The sequence below is a fragment of the Grus americana genome, chromosome 2 (assembly GCF_028858705.1).
Source record: "Grus americana isolate bGruAme1 chromosome 2, bGruAme1.mat, whole genome shotgun sequence".
NCBI lineage: Eukaryota > Metazoa > Chordata > Aves > Gruiformes > Gruidae > Grus > Grus americana.
This window is the reverse complement of record NC_072853.1, coordinates 24474677-24501317: the sequence shown is the minus strand read 5'-3', so window position 1 is coordinate 24501317 and position 26641 is coordinate 24474677. Positions and strand designations below refer to the sequence as shown.

The 26641-nt window shown below is 40.7% G+C and overlaps 1 protein-coding gene across 2 annotated transcripts in view; it reads right to left on the bottom strand.

Moving 5' to 3' along the window:
- STK3 (serine/threonine kinase 3) overlaps positions 1-16447 on the bottom strand; it is a 146864-nt gene extending 130417 nt beyond the window's left edge. The window contains exons 1-4 of one of the 2 annotated variants that reach the window (XM_054816356.1): positions 16195-16447; positions 7577-7657; positions 7009-7137; positions 3029-3143 (exon numbers count right to left, since the gene is read on the bottom strand). In XM_054816356.1, the coding sequence (XP_054672331.1) occupies positions 3029-3143; positions 7009-7137; positions 7577-7657; positions 16195-16217 (348 nt within the window). In that variant the 5' untranslated portion in view covers positions 16218-16447. The remainder of the gene's footprint in view (positions 1-3028; positions 3144-7008; positions 7138-7576; positions 7658-16194) is intronic. The other variant, XM_054816355.1, reaches the window with a different exon arrangement.
- Between the last annotated feature and the right edge of the window lie 10194 nt (positions 16448-26641).

Sequence of the window (26641 nt, the reverse complement as noted above, 5' to 3'; positions counted from 1 at the left end):
AACCCCTTTACTTGTTCAATTATTTCTAAACATTATATACAGGTTCATGAGCACTTCAGCTAAAAGACTTTGCCTCCCCCACCAAGCCAAATGTATCTCTTCACATTTACTTATGTTTACTTTCTCAGTCAGACACTCAGTACCACAAAGTCTTTCCCTGTCATTACTACTAGGAATACAATCACTTTCATCAGTATTTCTACCCTCTTTCCTGAAGAGGACAGCACAGACTTATGTAGGATTCCCAAAACAACCATTTACTAACACCCTCTTTTTTATCTTTAAACCAATTACTCATCTATGACAGAACTCCTCATTGACACTGGTACTAGTGTATTTCTTTAAGAGCCTCTGGTGTCAAAGTCTGTCCCTAAACCTTTCAGTATCAAGCACATACAGACCAACTCTACACCAACTGCGTGCCCAACAACTCTTTTATAGGACTCTACTAGTCACATGCTGCATGACTTGCCTTTACAAAAGGTATGTTAACTTTATCCTCATTACACGTATCCATGTATTTATTGATTATTTTATTTCTTGGAATAGAATTCATGCTATTTAATACCAACTTTAACCGCAAACAGCAGTAGAAGATTCGTTCTGAGGCTCAAAATCTTTCCCTCAAACCTCTAATATCTCTACTATGTCAGTATCCTAAAATAGATAAACAAAAAACTAGATTGCCTGATTTAATATACACATACATACACACACTTTTTTGAAAATAAATTCTAGCATTTCTATCGATGCACACACAAGTTTGCTCCTTATTTTCCTAAATTCTGTTTTAAATAGGACTTTTTTTTTTTTTTTTTTTTTTTTTACATTCTGGACTAGCTTATACCACTTCTGTAAGGCCTTTGACAGGGGTCCTCACAACAGCCTTCCCTCTAAATGACAGAGATAGAGATTTGATGGACGGACTGTTCGGTGGATGACTGGTTTGATGGCCGCATCCAGAGGGTAATGGTCAAAGGCTCAATGTCCAGATGGAGATCAGTGATGAGTGGTGTCCCTCAGGAGTCCATACTGGGACCAGTACCGTTTAATCTCTTCATCAATGACACAGACAGTGGGATCGAGCACATCCTCAGGAATTTTGCCGATGACACCAAGCTGAGTGCAGCAGTTGACACGCCTGAGGGACGGGATGCCATCCAGAGGGACCTGGACAAGCTCAAGAAGTGAGCCCATGTGAATGTCATGAGGTTCAACAAGGCCAAGTGCAAGGTCCTGCATGTGGGTCAGGGCAACCCCCAGTATCAATACAAGCTGGGGGATGGAGGGATTGAGAACAGCCCTGAGGAGAAGGACTTGGGGGTGTTGGTTGATGAGAAGCTCAACATGAGCCAGCAGCGTGCGCTTGCAGCCCAGAAAGCCAACTATGTCCTGGGCTGCATCAAAACAAGTGTGACCAGCAAGTCAAGACAGGTGGTTCTGCCCCTCTACTCCGCTCTCGTGAGTACCCCACCTGGAATACTGCATCCAGCTCTGGGGCCCTCAACACAAGAAGGACATGGAGCTGTTGGAGTGAGTCCAGAGGAAGGCCACAAAGATGATCAGAGGGCTGGAGCACCTCTCCTATGAAGACAGGCTGAGAGAGTTGGGATTGTTCAGCCTGGAGAAGAGAAGGCTCCAGGGAGACCTTAGAGCAGCCTTCCAGTACCTAAAGGGGGCTTACAAGAAAGATGGGGACAGACTTTTCAATAGGGCTTGTAGTGATAGGACAAGGCGTAATGGTTTTAAACTAAAAGAGGGCAGATTCAGACTAGATAAAAGGAAGACTTTTTTTTTTTTTTTTTTAAACGAGGGTGATGAAACACTGGACCAGGTTGCCCAGGGAGACTGTAGATGCCCCCTCCCTGGAAACATTAAAGGTCAGGTTGGATGGGGCTCTGAGCAACCAAATCTAGTTGAAGATGTCCCTGCCCATGGCAGGCAGGTTAGACTAGATGACCTTTAAAGTTCCCTCCAACCTAAACTATACTATGATTTCTCACCAGAGCTACTGACTCTTCTCCTAACCCTGGGAGAATATACAAGTGTAAGGACACCAGTTCTAAAGGTTGCAGGAACTCCAGCAATCTCCCATTGGTTTTGGCTTTTCCCCAGTCACTAGTTCAACATTACAGCAGCACTGATGCAAGCCACCTTTCCTCTAGTCTGGACATCACCCCCACTTCCTAATAAATCTAATTTCACTTTCCCTTATATCTTACTTTCTAAGCCTAAACATTGTTTTTCTCTCCTTCTCTTTACCTCTCTGCTCCGAGGTACGGTGCAAGGAACATTTTGAGACATGTTTACAGAATGTAGAGAGCTAAGAACTAGCAGGTCATCTCACGGTACTTGTTGGTAGAATGAACACCTTATGTTACAGCCCACTACTGAGGTCAATGGACTCAAAGGAACTACAGATTATTTGACATCTACAACAAAACATTTTTCAGAGAAACTGTTTCTTAAATAGAACAAAGCCTGTTTCCTACAGGTTTGCACCCTCCTCTACATTACTGCTGTTACAAGCCTGTTAAGACTCTTCCATACAACCATGTGTTTTAGTTCCCTCTCACATTCCTTAACTGGCAACCCTTCCCCTTCTCATTCCTTGAGTAATACCAATTACTTTGCACGGTCCCTAATTACTGAGTGGGAGCAAGACAATTCTACGCCTGTTTCCAAACCATGCACGTACTAAGTGGCCTGCTGACAGACTGTGAGGTGGAATGGGTAGAGAGTGGGAGGAAGAAGCCACACACAGTTTTGCCTTGTACAAAGCAGAAATTTTCAAGAAACTTACAGGATCTTCATATTTCAAAATGCATTTGCTTCTGCTGATGATCACTTCACAGAGGAATGGACAAACAGTCAAAGCACAAGCTTGTTTCCTGAGGAACCAAGGCACAGATATGCCCCTCGCCATCAGCCAAGATCTTGTCTTGTGACACTGACTTTTATCCTGGCTTCTAGTCTTAATTCACAGTTTAATTTTAATAAGTATTATACATTTTTTGAAAAAACTCACCGTTTTATTACGAAGTCTAATTATGTCCGAAACAGAGCCAGCTCCACAATATTCCATAACAATCCACAGATCTGTGTTCTTAAAATAGCTGCCATAGTACTTGACAACATAAGGACTAGATGGAAAAAAAAGTTAGGTAAATAGATAAATTCTTAGTAGGGGAAAAAAAAATAATTGTAAGTGTTGTTAAAAATTACAGTTTGACACACACTAACACAGTTAAAGAGCAAGTGTAATCAAATACATTTTAAAACTGTAATTGGCTTCACCAACGCCTTGTTAGATTATAGTCTGTCTGCTTAATAAAATTATAAAGGCATTACTATATGTACATATCACAAGCTTTCAGTGATCTTCAAATACAAACATAGTTATCACAAACATTAGTCTTCTGATATAAAGCTTTGTTTTTCTCTCCTCTAAGGCCTTTCTTAATTTTTAACTCTCCTCACAAAGTTATTGGATGTTTCCCTTCTTGAAAAGGCTGCCTTGTTTTCTTCCCTTCTGAACAACAAACCATGGAAACTCACCCATGTTTTCCTGATTTTCTAAGCACAAACTCATTTTAAGCATAGATCTAGACTTCCATGTTAAACAAAATCTAGTTTTGGTTTGAACAAGACTTCTGGATTTGTAAATGCATTTTCATATTGAAGCGTCTCATGTGAGGAGATAGTTCTGTCATAAACAGAACATATTGCTTTGCTACTCATCAGTTTGGCACTTGACATAATACTTCCTCCGAGGCACTTGCAAAAGAAAGGCAGAAACAGATGTGGTAAACATAACAAGGGCCTTCCTTCAGAAAAGTGATTAGATAGTGTATTTATGGAAATAAAAGGTTGGAGGTTTATTGGCAGGAAGTTAACCAAAGGAGGTTACAGTACGATTGCCATCCACCTCCCACAAAGTCAGAAAGTAAAATACTGAGATCTCAAACAGTGGCTTCTGTTCAGAACACCTGCATTTTGGGGTGGAATCAAACACTTTTGTTTTGGAGCAAGGAATTGTATTTTAGGATCAGCATGTTTGGCAGCAACATTTTTTGTTAGAAAACTTATATAAGAAAAAGAGAGGACCTATGTTTGCCTCCTGCAACATGGTGCTATCTCTATAAAAGATAGGTCAAAACTAATCAGCAAACTACTTCATGAAAGAGCAACTGTTAGTACTATAGGAACTTGCCTTTACAGAAGGCAAGTGGGTCAATTCCCTCCTAACTAGTCCAAACAAGTATGACATACTAATCTTGCCCCTTATAAACTCCTGAAGCATGGAAGTTTACTGTTACTTCTGAAGAAAACCCACTGATTTTCATGGCCTTCTCTTGCCAGATTCCTACTATGCTGGTATTCCCAGCAAAAATTGAGTATTATTACAAATCAAGACAAGATAATCTTTTCAAAACACCATGTGCTGTGCAAACTCAAAACACTGTTCACATTTGCTTAAAGCCTTGTCCCAGTTAACTACATGGGCCAGTCTTTTCCATATCAACTGCTTGTCTTAGAGTCTATGTTTTTCCCCTTAGAAGAGCTTCAGCACATACAGTGTAGCTCATTCCAGAAACAGGCATGGAGAAGAAAGCAAGCGTAAAGATCATCTTTTATTTGAGATGCTGCCACAGCTCAATGCTTTTCTATAATATCTGTGGAATCATCACATATGAAAATAAAGTATTAAAAAGTGCATCATCCCTCCCATCAGTACTGCACAGCACTGTATTTGCACCGAGGAACACCACACATATACAAGCACATGGTGCAGAGCCCAACCCTTCTTTTCAACCAGAGAATAGCTGCACCTTGTCCAGTGAAGGAAGAGTTTGTGTTCTAAAATTCTGAAGTCTTTCTCTTAAAAGTGTTATACAATAATACACTTCCAGTAGATACTAAATACACCGTGTTGTTCAAAGAAAAGCAGGAAACAAAGAACAAGGGCAGAGAAAAGGGGGTCAGGACAAGGGACACAGGAATAAGACGGTGAGTAGGCCCACCTAGGACAAGAATGAAAATGGCACAAGAAGCATAGTACAAGAAAGAAAGGTGAAAATTTTAGAAGATTCTCAAGTATCGCTACTTCTTTTCTTTGTCAGCATACTTCACAGACATCTGTTTTAAGTATCTATTTCAATCCTGGTCTAGTACTAACAGACATACACACACTACAACCTACACCACTGCTTCCAGTCAGCTCACATGGCTCAAGCCTGCACAGTGACTAAGGGCTGCAATTCAATCACTGACCCCACAGAAGAACTCTCGCTGAGAATCCATGAGGTGCTATTTTCCAACTTATTCAAGGTCTTTCTTTATGTAAGGGGAAAGAAATGAAGCAGGGAAGTTAAAATATGTTTACTTTGATTCTTCTTGTTGCTGTGCTCTTAATTCTTTTTAACTCCTCTTCCAGTGCACAGGAAGAGCCGAGGACCTACTCTGAGAATCAAATCTAGTTTCACAGTTAAGCAGACGAACAAGAGTGCTGCTTCCTTTTTAATCTGTACCTGTTACAAAACTCCAACTGGCCAGACAGACAAAAAAAGCCTCACAGGGACAAAAAGGATTAAGAGGAGCCCCAGCCAAAATTCAAGGGTTCCAAATCCTTTTAGTACCACACATCTTTGTGGAATGTGGAAAAAAACATAAATGCTTCCTTTTCCTTCCATTCCTCTGCCTACACTTTTAACAGGCTTCTAGCATTCAGAACAGTCAATGCCAGAAGGGAATGGATTACAAGGTCCAGTGTATTCATTGGTCACAAATACTCAGATCAGGGCTGGCAGGCAGAGGTTCTAAAGAAGTTTGAAGAACAGTTGCATTCTCATGTGCTAGATACAATGTACTGTGAGGTCTTTATCCCTCTATTTAAGCATAAATACTTGAAATCTTCTCTCCTCCTTCACGACCCCATAGACAAGATGCTGTGGAGCAGTATGATCAAAGTCCGTGTAACACCTTAGCAAAACATTCAGCAACAAATCTGAATGAATTCAGACTGCATTAAAAGGATTATCTTTAAATCTAGGATGAGTACTGCTCATTGCCAAACAAAAGCAAATTTTTCATTTAAAGACAGAACTTCAACCCTGACACGCCACAAAAGCACAAACACAATTGAGAAATAACAGACCACTTGCTATAATACAATTCACCAAGTTAGTGACTAAAGCAATCAATATTTTACAGAAAGTTTCACCTAATTAAAATGCAAAGCTTTCCTGTTTGCACTTTGATTCACAAACAACAGATTCTGATACCACTGATCAGACATGAATAAAGACTCATCCTATCAAATCTGACCTTGAAGTTACAGCCAAAACCTTAAAAGATTATCCTCAAAAAATATACAAATAAGAAATGGGTAACTCCATAGAAGAGAGGAAATGCAAAGTTATTTCTGCATTCTTGCAGAAACTTGATGTTAAGGCTTCCATTCCTACAATACTAGCAATCATAAGATATATTCTTTGTGAACAAGTCTAAGGTTAACAGTCCTTCTTCAGAACTATTAGAAGAATGTTCATTTTTTAAAAGGTATGATCCTGCATGAAAAAGACAACTGATAAAATACTATTTTGGAAGCTAACTGCTAGCTGTTAGTCTTGTGCTAGAAACATCTTTATCGATCTTCTGAAACAGGTAACTTGGAATTCACAAGGCCTAAGACATTTACAAGAAATATTAACCTTTGGGCTTGACGGTGCAAGTAAAGTGAAACAAGCACAGAGGAATTCTAAGCAGAGGAAAGTACTTATTCTTTCAACAGTTTCTGTGATGTACACTACTTGTACTTCCTGCAATCCAACCCAAGGATAGGAGGAGGTTCGCAAAGTGATTCCTTAAGTACATTGTCCAACACAGACTGCTTTAACTTTCCATATTAAAAAAAAGCTTGCAGCTGCATACGTTTCATCTATATTCACAAGTACAAATACATTTTCACATAGACTCCAAGAAAGGGAGCACAACTGTCATACCTACCTGTCACATTGTTGCATTATAGAGATTTCTTTAATTATTTCTTGAAGATCTGACTCCACAGGGACCTGTTTAATTGCTACAACTTGTCCAGACTCTTTGTGTATTGCTTTAAACACGCTACCATAAGACCTAAAAATAAGAGAAGGAATTTATTTTTTGAACAGTTGTTTCTCATTACCATTATACAGAAACTTTAAGAAGTCACAGAAGCCATATGATCACACAGAAGTTTGAGGGGGTTTTTCAGGCTGCAAAAAATTCATTTCTATCAGGACCTCAGGAAAGACATGCCTCTGAAGAATTAATTTTTGTCAAGATGTAGAGTATCTATCTCCAGTACAGGTGCAAGCACCTCTGAGGCCTTAATAAACAAGGGACATCAAAAATGCATAAATATATTTGAGGAAGTGTGGAAGTCTACTGATGCATGCATCTGCTTTATTATTAAAACTTGTCCAGAGAAGCATTCCTTAAGACATTTATTGTCACTCTCTCTGTAACTTAATATTCCTACATGTTTTATATACTGTTTCCCTCTGATTCCATCCCCTCAAATAGTTGCACTTACCCCTCACCAAGTTTCTCCAGAACATCAAAGACTTCTTCAGGCTGCTTAGTTAAACTATCTTCACTTAGCTTTTTGAGTTTGCTAAAAGAAAGACAAAAGTTATTTGTTTGTTTGGGGGAGGAAGACACAGAACTCAAGCAAATTTCCATACAAAAGAACAGAAAGAAAAGCAGATTATAAAGAAAAATATATTCCAATGAAAATAAAATGCCTCATTAAAGTGCAGTAGTAAAATTTTAATCAATCCTCATTTAAGGTGGAGAAAGTTATGACAATTTTTGTCATTATCACTTTCCCACTGATGTTTACTCAATTCAAAGCAGCATGGGACCAATTCATTGTCCAAACCTCTTCCTTTACTAAAGTAGAAACAGCCACAGAATACAGTAAAGCTCACCTTTCATCAAAAAAGCAGCCAGCATGCAAACACATGCTCGTTACTGCCTACAGTATGCCATGTTGTTATCTAAGAATGTATAAACCAACCTTTTACCCACATGAACTATCCACTTTCTAAACTATACCACTCATAAGCCAGTGAACTACATCAAGTTAAAAGCAGAACCCAGAGTCAAGATGACTCTGGGAACGTATGCTAGTACTTCACCTTCACAGGTAGTAGAACATTGAACTTCCAAGAGTTGAATACCCTAAGAGTTGTAGGGGCAGTCCCTTTTGCATCTTTGTGAATGTACACAGGGACAGGTGCAACAAAATCTCTCATTACATATCACCACCGTATTTTGCCCTCCAGTTCTCTCTCACACAGTCTCAAATCACTCAGAATCACCCTACAATTTCTCCCAGCACCTTCAACCCACTCTTACCACTATCCTTTGTCCTTTATAAGCAGTCCTAGCCTTTCCCCAGTCTCCAGCATTCCCATCCATCCAGGCCCCCAGACTCCTGGCAGATCTCAGAACACAAGCCGCAAGCTTGCGATGGAGCTGACACTGAACATAGCACAGGAAAATATAACCACACACATGTTGCTGTGAGGCCGGGTGGCTGCAACATGTAAAGCTTTCCCCCTAAAAGTTATAGGGAGTTTTGCTGCAAGACTGAAATAACAAGCTAACACTATATGATAGCCAAGGATACTATTAAAGTCGAAGATGAGCTAAAGAATAGCTGGTGCTGTAGTGTTAGATATAGACAATGTATTCCATCTGCAGGAGGAGGAAAAAGGAAAACAAAGAAACTTTGAAGCACAGCAGATCATTGAAAACTTATGGAAAATAAGTTATCTTGTGACACTTTCCTGGAAATGAACACCAAACAGGGGAAGGGAGGAGGGCACTGACAGAAAAGACTGTCAAATCTAACACTGGAAGAACAGTGTTCAAATAAAACCCCTTTGTATAAAGAGATGTAATTCTGTGATATGCAGAAATAAAAGATACAGTGGAATGACTGATGAAGGAATTCTTCAAATTAGAAGAGACTTCTTATTGCCAAACATCTAAGTAGAGACAAAAATTTAAAGTAATTGTATAAGCCCACAGGTCATATGGATCAGTGCTAAACAAGGAAAGCTGGGGGGAAGGGGGTGGGGTGTACACATTTATATATCAAAGAACTCTTTGATAGGTGTAGCAATTATATGAATACAAAAAGCATCCACAAGCAGTAAGGAAAGGTGCATTAACTGCTGTAAAGACATGCAGTTTGCTACAGCAAACAGACAGGAAGCTGGAAAGCATGTGTGTTTAAAAGAGAATAAAAATCTCCCCAGCGAAGGAAAGGCATAACTCATGAACACGAAGAAAACCAGCAGAAAATTCAAACAAGAGCAGCTATATAACATCTGCAAAAGTGGCCTACAAATCAAACACAGTAACACATAACAAATCTGCTTTCTTTTTTCCCCTTCTCTCTGCTAGTTAGAGACTAAAAAGCAGAAAGATTGAACTTAAATCTTACAAGGAAGCACTTATTAATTAACAAGTGTAAGTTGAGATAAAAAAAAGAAGTGGGGAAAAAACCAAGATTTTGCAGGTAGGTATTAAAGAAACAATTCATTAGTTTTGCTTCTTTTGTTTCAAATTATTTTTCCCCTCTGATCAGGTTATCTGCATCCTTAAAGACAGTGTTAACAGAATAAAAGTTACTGCAATCATTCTCCACTTGTCACCAACAAAAAGCATGCACAATATGCATACGATACCAGCAGAACCTAAAAAAAATAAAAACCACGACCATCAGCCAAGTCTCTCACTTGACCGAAGAGCTGTGTAACAAGACACACTCAACAGAATAATGGAGGGACTGAACTTTTCACTAACTGGAAAAAAAAAAACCATACAGTGACCTCAACCAAAGAAAAGAACACTTCCACCTGACCAAGAGAGTAATGCCTACTAAAATGAGAAGGAATAGAAAAAAAATAGAAAATAAAAGGAAAAAAATCCATCCCAAAGCCCATTTTGAAGAGGCCTTCAAAATTTCACTTTTACACACACACACACACATATCCTTGTAGCAAATTTGCTTCTTCATAGAATCATAGAATGGTGTGGGTTGGAAGGGACCTTAAAGACCATCTACTTCCAACCCCCCTGCCATGGGCAGGGACTCCCTCCACTAGACCAGGTTGCCCAAAGCCCCATCCAACCTGGCCTTGAACACTTCCAGGGATGGGACCTCCACAACCTCTCTGGGCAAACTGTCCCAGTGCCTCACCACCCTCACAGGGAAGAATTTTTTTTCCTTATATCTAATCTAAATCTTCAGCTTAAGGCCATTCCCCCTTGTCCTATCACTACACTCCCTGATAAACAGTCCCTCTCCAGCTTTCCTGTAGGCCCTCTTCAGATACTGGAAGGCCACAATTAGATCTCCCCGGAGCCTTCTCTTCTCCAAGCTGAACAACCCCAACTCTCTCAGCATGTCCTCATAGGAGAGGTGCTCCAGCCCTCTGATCAGCTTCGTGACCTCCTCTGGACTCGCCACAACAGCTCCATGTCTTTCTTATGCTGGGGACCTCAGAGCTGGATGCAGTACTCCAGGTGGGGTCTCACGAGACCAGAGTAGAGGGGCAGAACCACCTGTCTTGACCCGCTGGTCATGCTTCATTGATGTGGCCTAGGATACAGTTCTTGAGAGAGAACTTTAGAATATGCTTAATACCAAGAGGGTTTCCACAGCACCATTAACTCCAAGACATTGGGAGTGCTTGAGAAGATCTAGGGAAACAACCACAAACAGCCATAAACTGATCAAAAACAATGTCACCATCAAATAACACATTATCTGGAGTATTTAAGAGGCAACCTAGAGACCAAAGAAATAATCATTCTGCAGTTTTAGAACTATTTTCACATTAACCAACTCTGACAAACGTGTTATGAGACCAAACAATAACATTAAAGCAGATAAATATTAAATCCATTTAGAGGAAGAAATACACGTCAACCTCAGGAATTTCATTGCCAAATGCACTGCTCAAAAGTACTTCACACTCCTTCACAAATATACTGTAAGAGTACAGATGCTAGGTCCAGTGTTCAAGTGACAGTATTAACACCACAGTTCTTTGAACCATAGAAAGATCCTGATAACTCAGACTGTTTAATGACTTCTATTTCTAGAAGTTTAATAGATTCCCCAGCTCTTAAACTGCAGAACAACATGTGATATACCCTGAAAGCAAGCAGCTACATACCACACAGCCATTTGCTCACCCTCATCCCACCCCACAGTGGGATGGTGGGGGGAGGGAGGGAAAGCACCCCACACCTCGTGGGTTAAGGTAAAGTTTAATAGGACAGAAAGGGAAAATACTAGTAATAATAATATACGAAACAAGTGATGCATAATGCAACTGCTCACCACCTGCCGACCGATGCCCAGCCAGTTCCTGAGCAGCCTTCCACCCCCAGCCAACTCCCCTAGTTTATATACTGAGCATGACATCATAAGGTATGGAATATCCCTTTGGTCAGCTGTGCCCCGTTGTCCCAGCTGTGCCCCCTCCCAGCTTCTTGAGCACCTCCAGCCTACTCACTGGCAGGGCAGGAGAAGCTGAAGAGTCCTTGACTCTAAGTGTGTAAGCACTACTTAGCAAGAACTAAAACATCAGTGTCTTATCAATATTATTCTCCTACTAAATCTAAAACACAGCACTATACCAGCTACTAAGAAGAAAAATTAACTCTATCCCAACCGAAACCAGGACACAGTTGCAATAAAGACAAGCATTCATTAAAACTTTGTGAGAAGCAGGGAAGAGGAAGATGACTGTTTTAACTGATTGTAAAGCACTAAGCAGAATACAAGAAGAAAAGACAAGAAATATTATCTTATTATCTTGGTTAAAAACAAGCAACTACAGTTTGGGACATAGAAATGCATCTAAGACTTCAGAATCAGCTTCTTAATCAGGAGTTGCTTGTGTACATGTGTCCCCTACTAGCCTCACTTTCTAAATGTGCAAGATAAGACATATACAGCCAAGCATTTCAGAAGGATCACTACTTTTTTTAAAAGCATTAAGGTGCTCTACATGGGAAGTGAATACTGTAAGCACCCAGCAAAATACCCGTCTGCTAAGGCATGACTAGAAATATGGAGGGGGGGGGGAACCAACTGAAGAGACAAAGGGCTTAAGAACAATCAGGCATGGGGGGAACTGTCTCATTCCTCTCCCTCATGGGTCCTCTACTTTCATGACACGAGCATTTAAAACAGAACACATAAATCAGAAAATTCAGGAAATGTTCTATTCTGGCCACAGGACAAAAGTGCCACATTATATATACATACTTTAAAAAATGTGAGAAAGTCTAAAGGAGGTATGTAGAATACAAGTATAAAACCTGGGTAGAAAGCCATTCTGGGTTCTTTTACTCTAGAAAATCATCAGGTAGTGACTCCGGGCCATTTCAGTAGTCTGCCAGAAGGAAAGCTGTTCCTGAAAGCAGGAGCACTAACTACAATTTTGGGACAACAAGAGTTGTCAAAAGGATTTTCTTGTTCCAAGCAGGTTTGACTTTCTGCATAACACCTAATTTCTTAAACAAGAAAAATACATCCCAGCAAAGAATTTTACTTTTATAAATCCAGTTGATAGCAGAAAACATTCATACTTAGCATGACCAGAATCTCACACATCTTTGAGTACATCAGTAAAACTCCACATAACTAAATGCAGAAAAACCTAGAAACGGGGAGAGGCACCCAAGACTACTAATCCTAGCATAACGATCAGAAAAATCTGAATTGGGACCTGAAAGAGCAAGCGATATTCCCTCCCCCCAACATGAAAAAGCAAAGTACGAGTTTAGTGTCCTACAGTCATTACATACAGATTTTACAAAATAAATTGGTGATGTGCTACAGAGGTAGGCATTAAAAAAAAAACCCTGAAAGTTAACAGAGAAAAATAAAGCAGGACTAAAGAATAGAACTTCATCAAGTACTGTCATGAGTTATGGAAAACTGGACAGCTGCTCCATGAAACATGAATATATGTGGTTTATTTTGCAGAAGAACTAGCACATTGAAATATTTAAAAAGAATGGCTGGGATCAATTATACTGATGTATTAAAAGAGAAGCTGCTAAGAGAAATCACTGCAGTCATCAGAAATAGAGGTGGCATGTGAAAGCCTTGAGACATTTACACTGCTTTACTCTGTTCACACAAGTAGAAACAAGTTTAAGACAGTTTACATTATTGTGTACTTACATTTAGTTTTCTACCAATAAAACCCAAGCAAAGTTACACTTCTGTCCCATCATTTTCAGGATGAACTTGACAGTCATCATCCATGTGACCTTACATGCCCATTGACACAAACATTAAGACCAATGTATTTTTCACAGACAGTTTATATTTTAAAAACAAGTTTTTCCCTTCTGACTAAACTTGAAAAGTTTATTTCGGTGAAAATTAAACTCAGTTTAAAGAAAGGACTGGAAAACCTTAATTAACACACTCAATGCAGCCTTTTATTTGGCATCAGTGTGCAGGAAACGAGCAAGATTAAAAACTATGACAGAACTGTGTCTCTAGCTACTTTTTTTTCCCCCTTGTATGCAATCTATCTCCTCATGCATGAGTATGCCTACATATACAGAAAAATGCAATAAGAGAGAAAAATTACAAGACTCAGAGGTAAATGTAACTACTTCAAGAGTGAAAGTCCTTTTTAGTGAAGAAGTATAAAGCACATCTGAAATACAGTTAGAAATTCAGATGCAAGAAAACAGTATCAACTACTGCACAAATTGTTCAGCATAAAGTCAGAACACTGATGCCAAATTATTTTTAAAAAGTAAACAAAATTATTTTGAAAAGGACTCCTCTTTACTGCTGCAGTACATTGGTCAAACAAACAAAGCTAGTGATTTTGACAGCATCCCCACTGAAAAGCCACAGTAGCCTAGCCTGTCACTTGGGCATCATCACTGCTACTTTCTGAAGGGCTATTTTAAAGATTTACACAACTCACAACTGTGTTGTGTGTTTCTTTATAGGGAAAGGGGGAATAAAAGTGCCCTATACCTGTGAGAGAACACTGGGATTCTAGACATCCAAGCAGCTTTGAAGTGCTCATAGGAAATTCTTGATTCCTCTAGATTAATGTCTTGCCCTACAGATATCGTGGCAATAGATCCCTGTCAGTAACTGCTCCTGTAGACAGCAGGCACCAAAGTAAAATGTCTACTGCTCACATCTATTTTGCCAAGTAAACATGGTGTGTCCATCCCAAGCCATTCCTGCATCCAAGGCAGGCATCAAAAAATTCAGCCCACAAAAAATAAACTGTATTCCTCCTAGACTTGCAGGAAAAGGGGTTGGCCTAGCAGAATAGTTGGGAATGTCAAACAATCAGAAAATCATAAAAAACAATGGATAAAGGCTGTATATATACACAGGGGCTACAAACACTTATATCTTATGAAAAACTGAGTTGAAATCTTCCCTCCCACTACAGAAACAAATCCATTAAGTTCTCATCACATTCAAATTTGCAGAAATAAGCTTCAAAAAACATGGAAAGTATAAAAACATGCCAGAGTTTAGAAGTTCTCTCATCAGCTTTCTACTTCTTCCTAACTGAATCTAAGGATTTAATCAGCTCCCCACTCTCAATTAAGCCAGACACACACTACCAGCTAGGCAATAGTTACAGCAAATCTCAGATCTTCCAAAAAAACCTCCTGTAGGTTATGCTAACTTCAAGTTTTATTTTCAGTCCTTTGATATCATCAGATCCCAGGCTTTGCACTGGTTCTGGTAACATCGATTACTCCCCAGACATTCCCATTTCTTCTCCTAAACCCTTGCTGGTGCCTCTTCTACTTCCTTTATTTGCAACACGCAATACTGTCATTCTGAAACTACAGCGTAGGCCTGTTCCTCCTCCACCGACTGCCTCCTAAAAACACTCTGCATAACTATTAATCAATTTTGGGTCAAAGTTTTCAGCAGTCGGTACTGTTACTTGATGTATTACTGGAGAAAAAAAAAAAAACAGTAGAGTTCAGGATCACGTTCTTCCCAAGTCCTGTCATCCCACAGGAAGCTGTTTTAAAGAATATTAAAGGTTTTAAATGTATATGTTTAAAAGTAGAATGCAAAAAATTATTTATTACCTTCTGCCACAAATTTATATTGCGCAGTTCCTGGATTTTTTCATTAAATTACAGGAAGCAAAAAGTAAACTACTTGAAGCTCTAAGATAGTAAGTATATATGTAAACTGTGTAACTATATTCTGTATACCACACAACTACATATACTACTATACTATACATATACTACTATACTATGTAGTATATAACTATATCCAAAAAAGGGATTGTTCTAATTTAAATAAATACAATTAAAACAAAATTATTTTGTGCATTAAGATGACAGTGTCACATTTAAAGCAAAAGCTCATGGTTCCACACTATTACACATGCACAAAAAAAAAGAAGCCAAATAATAAATGCTAAAAAAAAAAAACCCACATAGTAATTAATTATTATTAACCAGATAGCCTATATATTTCAGAAAATACACAGACTGTGGGAATACTCTTGATTTTTGCCTCTTCCCACTCCCTGATTTGCAATTGCAACTATGCAGCGCCCACCCCCACAAGCATCCCTCCAACAGCAGGACACAAGGGCACTTTCTAACGTGGAAAGATAAGAACAACTGCTTAGAACCACAGAATTCTACTACTTAGGTCGGTTTCTTCCATAGGCCTGGACTATAAAGTGCACAGACCCCAAGCCACAGAGGACTCTTCTCGGTGATGAAGTTTCCCTCATTTTACATTAAAACGTTCCTCTTGTAACTCAACCAGCCTCTAAGGGTTTGCCTCCATCCACCTGGACGTTTAGTCAGGACGGTTATTTCGGGGACGCCCCTCACGCTACAGAAGACCTTCCCCAACGCAACACAAGCCCTCCGGCCGCCAAGCACGCCTCAGCCCCCATCGTTGTCCCGCCGCCCCCCTCACAACGCCCAGGACCGGAGCCTCCCGAGGCCGGCAGGAGTCAGCGGGGGAGCAGGCGGGGCCGCCCGTTCCCCCTCAGTCCCCCACCAGCCCAAGGCCTCACCCCGGCCGTGCCGCCGCGCTCGCTTCCGGGAGGGGAAGGGGCCGCCAGGGAGGGTCGTTACCTCTTGGGCGCTGTCTGCTCCATGCCGCTGCTGGCCCCCCGGCCCCGCCGTCTGGAGGGGGGCTCCCGGCCAAGCCCCTGGGCAGTACCGGGCCGGTAGCCGCTGAACTCCTCACAACTTTCGTACGAGCTCGCTGGCCCTTTAAACGGGGCTCACGCCCTCCCTCGGCCGCCGCCGCTCCCGGCCTCTCTGAGGTAACCGCCACTACCGCTACCTACCCGGCTACCGACGAGGGCCCGCCCCCCCGCGCCTCTCAGTGGTTACAACTCGCGCCACTGCAAGTGCTGATTGGGCGGCGCGGAAGTCGCTCAGAGCGGCAGGAGGGACAAGGCCCCACCTCACCACGGGAAGAGCGGGCGGTGTCGCGCCGGCGGGAGGGAAAGAACATGGAAGCGGCGGTGCCGCCGGGAACGAGGCGCAGCGGTCCCGGCATGCCCCGCGGGGCCGTGCCCCGTGGGGCACGCCGGGAGCTGTAGTCCTCCCGAGGAACCTGCCCTACCCGTTCCTGTAGGAGGGGCGGCCGCAGGGGCCTGGCCGGGCGAGCCAAGCCGGGCGGCGAAGAAACAGAGACCCGGGGCCCTGAGGCGCCGCCGGGGCGAAGGACAGCCATGCCTTCCCCCACACGCTCACCTCATCCCCCGATTTTTGGAGCTGGGCCTTCGGGCGAGGGCAGGGCTGGGGCAGAGCCGCGGCCTGAGGCGGAGGCTGAGGGCGGCTCTTGCCCCGCTGCCGCCCCCGGGGCCTCGTCGCCTCTGGGCGATGCTGCCGGGGGACCCGTGCCTTTCATCCGCCTGTCTGCACCAGCCGAGGGACAGCCGCCCTCGGTGCGGAGTTGCATCCAGCCCCTCCTTGAAACGTTAAATTTGTTCACGGACAGCTGGCTCCGGAGCACAACAGAGAGGAAGTCTGAAGTTAGTCATGGCTGGACTGTGGAGCTGCTCTCCAAAGCTGGCTCGGGTGACACAGTACGGCTTTGAGGTGAAAAATGCTGGCACTTGGCACTTGACTTTTTAATGCCAAAGCATACAAGTTACCCTGCAAAGCCATAGGAAGCTGCCACGTAATTATTCAAGCAGCAGATTTCAGGCCACCGAGTACCATGTGACAGTTACCTGCAATTTCTCCACCTTACAGCTTGTGACTTTCTGCTGTTTATGTAGCAATTTAAGATACTAACTGACAAAGCATCCAAGTAGATCCAGCCAAGTCAATACAAGACGAGTTTTAAATGTTCAAGCCAATTTCTGTATCCTTTCCTGAAAGCTGGGTTTATTTGCCTAACTAATGGCAGTTCAAGGTAAAACATTTGGGCAAGATCCATAAAAATACTGAGATGCCCAAGTTCCACTTTAAGCTGATGTTAGATGTACAACAGCACCCCCCCTTAAAAAAATCCACACTCCATACCTAATTTCATCTCTTTGATGTGCATTAGCAAGGGAATTTTGAATGGCTGAAATCCTACTGTTGTGCAAGTCCTCTACTTTGCCTGAGTCAGTCCAATCCAGTTGACTCACCGCGGTCAGGCTAAATGCACAATGGTAATATTGAATGAACCCATAAAACAAATCACACACCACCATATGACCTTTTGGGTTTCTTTGTTTTTCTGAGTCATTGGAAAACTGCAATAGAACATCTTCCTTTGCACAACGGATTAACGCAGAACTCTTCAAGTATCATCCCACAAGCCAGAGTGGCTAAGCAGCAGTACTGCCAGATGCATCCATATCATAGGCAACTGTTTGCAGGAGATGCCAAAAAACCCCACCCAGCCAGCAGAAGGAGCCAGCAGATACCTCACAGTGTGGTACGAGTGCATTAGAAAGTGGTCAGGAGGAACCCCGCAGAGCTTCCCGTCCCCTAGTTCTTGGACAAGTGAAGTCAGGCAAATAGAAGATGCCATGTGGCTAGTGTCTAACTTTGTTTTACAGGGTATTTGGCTATACCCACTGACCAATTATTATTTACATTTCACCAGTTTCACGTGATGAAGGGAAGCCTGACATCCCTATATGGCTGTGATACTCCTGGAATGCAGAGACTGTCTCCACATCCTTTAACCAAATCTTTAAGGCAATATTTTGTCCAGGTTGTTTCAGAGGAGGCAGTTTTTTTCCAGCTCCCCCTCTCAAGCCAAAGCTGCAATAAACTATACATTCAAGCAAGGAAAAGCAGTCTTAGAAAAAATACAAGTATTACATTATAGCTGTAACAGCAAGACAAGAGAGCCAAGAAGTGCTTCCTCTCCCCATTCACACATATATTTCATTCTCTGGAAAATGTTAGGCTAAACAGCCTAATCTGCCACTCTTCCCTCACCCTTTAACAACAGTTGACAAAAACAAGTCTGAAGAAAATTTGTCCAAGAATAGCAGATTTAGATATTAGCTCTCTTAAAACAATTTAAGACCGCAATCCCCACTCCCAGAAAATACCCTGACCACCTGATAACTGAGGAAGAGGACAGGAGTGTCCTCTATCTCTGCCACTGAAGAAAGAAGAGTAAAAAAAACCTAAGATTCCTGAAAAAGAGAAAGTTAGGTTACCTGGCTTTATAACCTAGCGAGGCAAACAGTGCCAAAAAATATGGACTAATTCCATGCCTTTCTCACAGAAGTTTTGGATGTTGCCTTATTCAGCTGCCAGAATGCTTTCTAAGTACATTTATGTTGAAAATGAAAATACTATGGTATATATGTTGTCTTCTTACTGATATTTTACTTTATTAATCTCCTCTAATTTCAAATGGTATTTTTAGTTTATGACATTGGAATAAATAACACCATCTCACCTTTCCCCTGCACCATGAATTTAGGATCCATGCTGTGAAATATAACACTGATTTGGTATTCATTACAATACTGTACCTGGCCACCAGCAAAGAAGGAACTTTGAAAGGGAAAACAGACTCCCTCTGTTCTACTACCTCATTCAGGCTTTCCAGGCAAGGGAAGTCTAGATGTTCTGGAGGCATGAATATACTATGAGATTGCTGGTGTCTAGACAACATGGAGATGAGGAAGTTGCAGACAAATCTACATGAGTATTCCCATGATTTGTTCCAACGGTGGAACTATATAGCACTGCTAAAAAGGCAGGTGAGTAAGAAAAGGCTTAATGTAGCTCAATCTTAAAAATACAGGGAAAAATCTAACTGAATTACTCTTTTTCTTCTAAAGTATTTAATCCACTTCACAAATTTATCAGCATGCATTAGGACTCCCTTCCCTGCAGAACTGGCAACAACATCAAATACAATTCCTTAGACCAAAGGATGAAGACCATACTTAGTTTTTGAGTACTATAATTATTTTATATTATAATGTAGTTTTGTAAACAGATAAAATAAGTTATATTATAATTAGTTATACTGCAATGGAATCAGTAATCATGATGGCATGGACAAGTATTAGGTGCCACATAACCACAAACTAAGGCAGTCCCCAAGCCCCTAAATGAATGAAACAAAAAGTTCCAAGATGTCAATCCTGTCTCAGTTGCACATAATTCATAATAAACCTGAGAAGAATAAAAATTACTTGAGAAGCTCATGTCTAAGTTTCTAACAGGTATTACTAATGGTAAGATTTAAATTCCAAATATATACTTCAAAGTCCTTCATAAACATCATGCAAATAAATTATGTATGTTATAGTAGGGACCTTCTCTAGTTCCTTTGGTAGCAAATAAAAGCAGCATTTACTTCAGAAGGTATTCGATCAGGCTCATTTAAACAACATGCATTGTAACTAATACGTGGCACTTCTAGAACACAGCAGAATTAATAGTACCTGTTTTCCAAGAGACACATGTCACAAACACCTTACGCTCACCAGACAAAATACCCCTAGTCCCTCATCACATCTGTGGTGCCTTTCACAGCCTGGCTCCTCTCCCCGTGTGCTTTCTACCCTTTCACCACAGCAGCCACCGAGTTGTTTTGCAGGGTGCTCTCTCCCTCAGTGTCCCCTGTATCATTCCACAGTAGCTCCATCCACCCTCTCGGCATGCCAAAACCTGCCATCTCCTTACTGCCTGCATAGACCCCCAAAGCGTGCCCCCAGCTCTGTGCTCCGTACAACCCCTCCACGTCACTGATACCTCCCCATGCCTTGGCCCACCCCGGTGTTACCCTACGGAGTTACAAGTACCCTGTGTCTGCATCACAACCTGCTGTTTAGCTCGCAGGAAAGGCTGCAGCTCAGTCCACAGTGGGGTCCCAAACCCAGCACCTAAGGACAGAATTGCCCTTACTTTTCCCTTGCCATGGGGCAGACAGCCCCACAAACAGGACATTCCCTCCTCTGCCCATCACCTGAGTTTTGTAAAAATAGGAACTTACTATAATTACAGACCTCCAGCTTTTCATCAAGCATTATTAATATCAGCCAGCTAAGTCACAAATGATTGTGATGGGGAGAAAGGCAAGGAACAGCAGGCAAGCGCAAAGAATAAATGCAGGAGCCTAATGTCCTTAGAAACCGATTTATAAATTCGGTAGACAAACAGTCAACAACAACATGTTTGCATGTCTCTCCCTGTGACTACCTGATAGCGATCTGGTATGCTGAAAGTTAAGGAAAAGGCCTTGAATGAAATACCAGCTTGTTTATACAGAAGATAAGAAAAACTGACTTCTGCCTATATTTTTTCCTACCTATCATGTCTTATGTGAAGTAACCTTGAAGGCTTATCTAAGAATTTGTTATATACTTTCCTAACCCTGTCAGTCATAAAATAGTTATAAATAACATATAAAAGAACAGCATATTCTAAAGTTTGGACTAAAATTTAAATTATTTTTTTTAAAGCGAGTTTTAAATCAGGCTTCGGAATAAAGAGCAATTTTTTTTCATTTCTTTTCCTGAACTATTCACAACTTAATGGTTAATTAATGTCACATAAAAGGAAATAGACTTTTTGCTGATTCAGCAAAAGAAAGATGCAGAAAATTAATAGTCAGGAAATATAGGTACAGACTCTGCCATCCATATCCACTCTATTAAAATCAGTGTGATTCACAAAATTCCTACCTGACATTAAAAGAGCAGTAAAAACCTGCAGCAGTAAAATATGAGCTGCACTGCTGCAATTCCTCTCACTACCTCATTTTGGTATCCAAAATATTATTACTAGACCTAAAGATATTTGTTGATTAGGATTGGATTTTTCTGTTGACTAACCATTTAGCTCACAGTCTTAGTAACAGGCTATATATAGACTTACCATTTGCTATTTTTCCTATTATAGCACACTATGGTAAAAATAAACCATGGATACAGAGTTGCTATTTACAGTTAGCCACAAAAGATATTCCAGTCTGTACTACAGCTGCATTGATTGTGCTCGTGGGATCTATGGATAACCATCAACTTGAAAAAAAATCTCTTTTTGGTTTGTAAAACAATTACTGTTGTTGGGGTAATTCTCAGTGTTACTCTGGATTCCTTTCTACACAAAAATATTCCCTCTCTTTCTGGAGGCAACCATCTGTTCCCCAGTCTGCAAAGAGGTGTGCTCACACCCTGAGGAATAAATAAATAACATTTAACTAGCAAGGCTTGATGCCTGCATTAGGAATGGAAACTAGAATCAATAACTAAAGAATGATTGAATCATTACTTGATGAAGCAAGTACTGCACAAAACAAACCAGCTGCCTGAATACATGCCGCTTGATGCCCAAGGCTTCTACCACCGTGAAGGCTGCATTTTCTCCCATCTTCCTTTAGCTCCTGAGCTGAGAGTTTGACGAATACACAGCAGAAATGTTTAGGAGAGATTAGGATATTTTTTTATTTGTAGGGACAATGCTTTCAAGAGGCTAACAAGACCCATTCTTTCAGCTCTAAAGAAGAGAAGCTTCCTTGACCTTGTAGGCCTTTCACAGAAGTGCTCAAAGAGAAGTATAAAAGTGTGGCAAGCACAAGTACAGAATAACAACTGACAAATAAAGAGAACCCAATGCAACTAGAAAGTACATCGTGAATACTGACCACTACAAAAGCAATGCTATGAAATACTTACAGCTTGTTCAGTTATAGGGCTTGCTTTTTTTTTTTAATAAAACCTTTCCTATTTATTTCTGAAGCACATCTCCAGCTTGCTTCATAGCCATAACAAAGCAAGTGTTTTGTACGTGGAAGAATCACTCATTCTAAATGCTTTAAAAATCCAGAAACCACAAAATTTCGGTTTCCTACTTTTTTCCAACCTTTCCCAATCAAAACATGCCAAAAGATCATAATTCATGTCCAAATAAGCTACTCATATAACATGTACAGTCATACTTAAAAACAGAGACCTAAATACAATTCTAGTCTTAAAACTTCACAAAAATATTCAGTGGCATAACAGCCATTTCACGACTGACTGTGAAGTAATGGGTCTGATTACAAGATAAGATCCCATGGAAAGTAGAAATATACTCAAAACAAGAAAAAGATTAAGATTTACACTTACATTCCCATTCTGCTCTTAAAAGCAGCAGGAAGCCTTCCCCACAGCAGCCCGTGTAGTAAAGAAATAGCAAAGCAGCAAATAATAAAGTTTCACGGGACTGGCTTTATATGACGCACTGATTTGAGCCTCCTCTAATCAGGTTCGGTTTGGTTCAATAGGGGAGAGTTTTATTGCATCCTCACCACTACCCAGGATGAGTACTTAAACTACTGCCACTACTGAGCAAGGGAACTTTCTGCTGAAAACAAAACTTTGAAGTGACCGAGTGTACATAGGTCAGGCTATAAAAACATAGCAAAGCATAAAGCAAGTTACTATCTAAGGAGCTTCTGAACTCCATTAAATTCAAGACTTAAGCTTTTTTTCCCGCTATTCTGTCACTAAAAATAAGTTTTCTTAGTTGCAAACAGAAGACCAGCAGAAGATTAATGGATTTCTTTAACAGCAAAAACAGTTTATCAACAGCCATCAACACTGCCCATTTTTACCCAGGCTGGGTTTAGCAAAAAAAGAAAACATTCTGGTGGTATAATGTTCTCTGCAGAGCGAAGGAGAATAGAGCAGTCCCATATGCTAGAAGCTTTGTTAATGGAAGCAGTTAATTTACCACATGAGGAATATCACATGCATACCACTTCCACCTAAAATGAATCACTCCTTCCAGTTGAGAAAACTGAGGTCTTTTATCTTCCTCAGGGTGGAGTCCATCTCCTCCCATAGATCCCTACAGAGTAAAACTGCTAATCGTTTTAAGATTTAAAGACATTACTTCTTTTGTGTTCATATATCACATTTCAATGTCTTCTAAACAAGAGAGAGCTTAATGTTTTCATGTAACCTTGAACTGGCCAGTGCACAACTTTTATTGCTTCATCCTTGAGCTCTTCTGTAGTTCCATGATCTAATTTGTTACACTAGCGGTATTAAGCTGCTCTTACCGGATTAACAATACACAGCTTAAATTCCTTAAAGCTAATTTTAAAATGAATGTGCTAATTTGAATGCTAGGTAAAACAGTGAAAAACTGAAACAGAAGAAAAAAGCCAAACTACATGTTTTAATACATACTGCACCTCTCCTTCAATAAGATTAATAGACAGTAAATCCCTGCTCCATGCAGTTCAAACTAGGCAGAATGTCTAGGATCTGATCCAAAACCTGTTAACATTAACAGTCTTTCCTTCAAACATACTACTTTGGAGATCAGTTCTCAAAAAAGAGTCCTGTCTAATTTGCTCATGTGAGTGTGAATATAAATGCAGATTTTTGCTTGACTGGTGTTTCCATCCTCAGCCCGATTCATGTCCCAGGAGGATGGAGGAAAGGTCAAAATTGGAGGCAGATCACATTAGACATTACCATTTATTTGACGTAAGCTCTTAATATATCATAGGTTCATTTGATCAGAAACGATGTAGTCAGAGAAGATAAACAGTGTAGAAGTGGTCCCCTTATCATGGAATAGATACTAAGCATCTGAAATTTCAGACAGTGGGAAAAATTGCTGTTCAGAGCAACAGGAACGCTTACGCAATGTTGTACAATATGCCTTGCATATTAATGTATGATGCATTACAATATCAGTGTATAATATGCATTGCAATGGTATAGCTATTTTAAGTGAGAAAATGTGTGGAAAGATTAAAGTCACACAAATGTGTTAGAATACCCACAGATATATACAGCACTAGTTACACATAAAGTAACAGGAACGCATTATAAACACAAATGCTTGATTCTATGCCGTATTATTGGCATTTATCTCCACCTTTCATAATGGTCTTTCAAAAACAAGTACCTTATTTTGATGGGTGTCGGATACCCAACAGCTCTTAATTAAATGCCTCAAAAGCAGACTTTAAAACTGTGTTCTAAAGTATATTGAATTAGTCTCCACAAGACCAGTTTTTGGCACCTGTTCTTGAAATGGGGAGGAGGAAAAAAAAAAAACCCAGACCACGCTGAACCAAGATTATGCATTATTTTCCAGGAATTCAGCAATTTCTTGGAGAGATTAAATTTACTGCAGCTTTGCAGTAACAGGGTTACTGCACATTCTGAATGGTTGAGTGTCTCTGCAGGACTGGATAAGAGCTAGCACGGGGGTCTCAGGGGATTTTATTATAGTTAGCCCATCCTCCTGTTCTGTTCCTACTTTTACATGCAAAAGAAAATGTTTGTGCTTAATACAATATTTATAGCTATAAGTACTAGTCAGTTCCTTTCTGGTTTTACTGTACCAGCATGTACAAGAAATACATAAAACTATATATATTATTGCTACTACTTTGCAAGATGTTGTATATATTGTAAAGCTGGCTCTGTAATAGAAGGCAGCTAAAGACCTCTGCACTTAAATCTGCCAAAGCTGATACAGCAATCACAAACATGTGTTGTTACACTTCTTGTGGCTCATCTCCACATGGTGCAGCTGTTGTGTTGGCTAAGGAAAATGCAGGCCCAAGGGAAACAAATTTAATTCAGCTGGGGTGACTTCCACTTTAAAAAAAAGTGCTTTAAGGAGAACAGGTGTCTTACAGTAAGGGGAATTGTTTGAGAGGTTTTCCCCAAACTTGTTTTGCTTCTAGGAAGTCTGTTCTAAAGTGGTGTGCCTGTGGTAATAATCTCTTGCAGTCTAATTTTTAAATAATACCCTTCAGAAATGCAGTGGATTCCAGAAATTCTGTTTTTTGTTTGTTTGTCTTAGTCCTAGGACAGGAAGGCTAGCACAGGACCTCATCGCACAAGTTAGAAGCTGGAGGGAGCCTCGTTGTTGTTATTTGGATTCCCCAGCTTTAAGAAATTTTGTTTCATCTACAAATGACTGTGCGGAGGCAGACTTGCAGCCTGTAAGTCACCAGTGGTCACCCCTAGAGCTGTGCCACCTTATGCCTATATATTGGTTTAAGTTTAATTTTTGACTAAAGTCACTTAAATATAGCTTCCTCCTAAATATGTTCTTACTTACTCAAAATAAATAAGCTAAACTATACTATGTAGTCTAATAAAACAGTATTAAGTGTATGAATTTTTTCTTTTCCAGAAAGGCGTTTACCTTGCGTACTCTGATACCTTCTCTAGTTTCATCATGCATTCCTGCCTCTCTGCTTCCTGCGTCCTCTGGTATATCAGAGTGGAAATTCTTTGACTGATGCTCAGCTGCTGACTCGGCAGCCTTCCCGCCATGCTCAGTAGCAGATCCCACAGCGCTGAGGCAACTGGATCTGTGGAAGCTGGGAACCACTGTTTTCCCAGTAGGCTCTTGGGAGGTCTCTCTCGGTGCTGGATGAACCAGCGCTTCAGACAGACATAGCAGCGGCCAGCAGATCTTTCTCTTCCTCTTGTCAACCCTCTTTCCAAAATAAGGTTACTCCAGAGGGTGGTGCCTTGTTGTGTAGGTGTCCTCATACTGTAGTTTCCTTCTTTGGGCCTGTTTTTTCTATCTCCCACACGATCAGAATTCCTTCTTTTTGGGGAAATGGAAGTCCAAATGAGAGATGATTTTTCCATGCATACCCCATTCCTACAGAATTAGTTCTTTCATAGGATGTATAGAAGCTGGTCTCAGCTCTTCCTTCTCAGATCTTAAATGAATAAATGTTATGACAACGAACTTCTGTTTTTCTTTTTACAAGGTTAAGCTCGTTAGCTCTTAACATCAATCTTGACTGCTACGTATTGTGTCCTCAGAGTGTCTTATGCAGACCTTGGGCAGTTTTTTAGGCTTCTTTCTCAAGTTTCTGAATTGGAGACCCAGCACCTCTACTGAATTCCTCCTTTTGAATAAAATCCAGAATTCACTGAGGTCAATAGCAAAATTCATGAGATTTTTGTCCTCTGTGTATGTCTGCACATAAAGACCTTCAACAAATTTTGCATTTTCACAGACTTCCCCTTACTGAGCAAAAGAAAATTGTTCTTCCCTTGTCACTTTTCTCGGCAGGAATTGTAACAAAGCCCCTAAGTCTCACTGATGGTAGGAA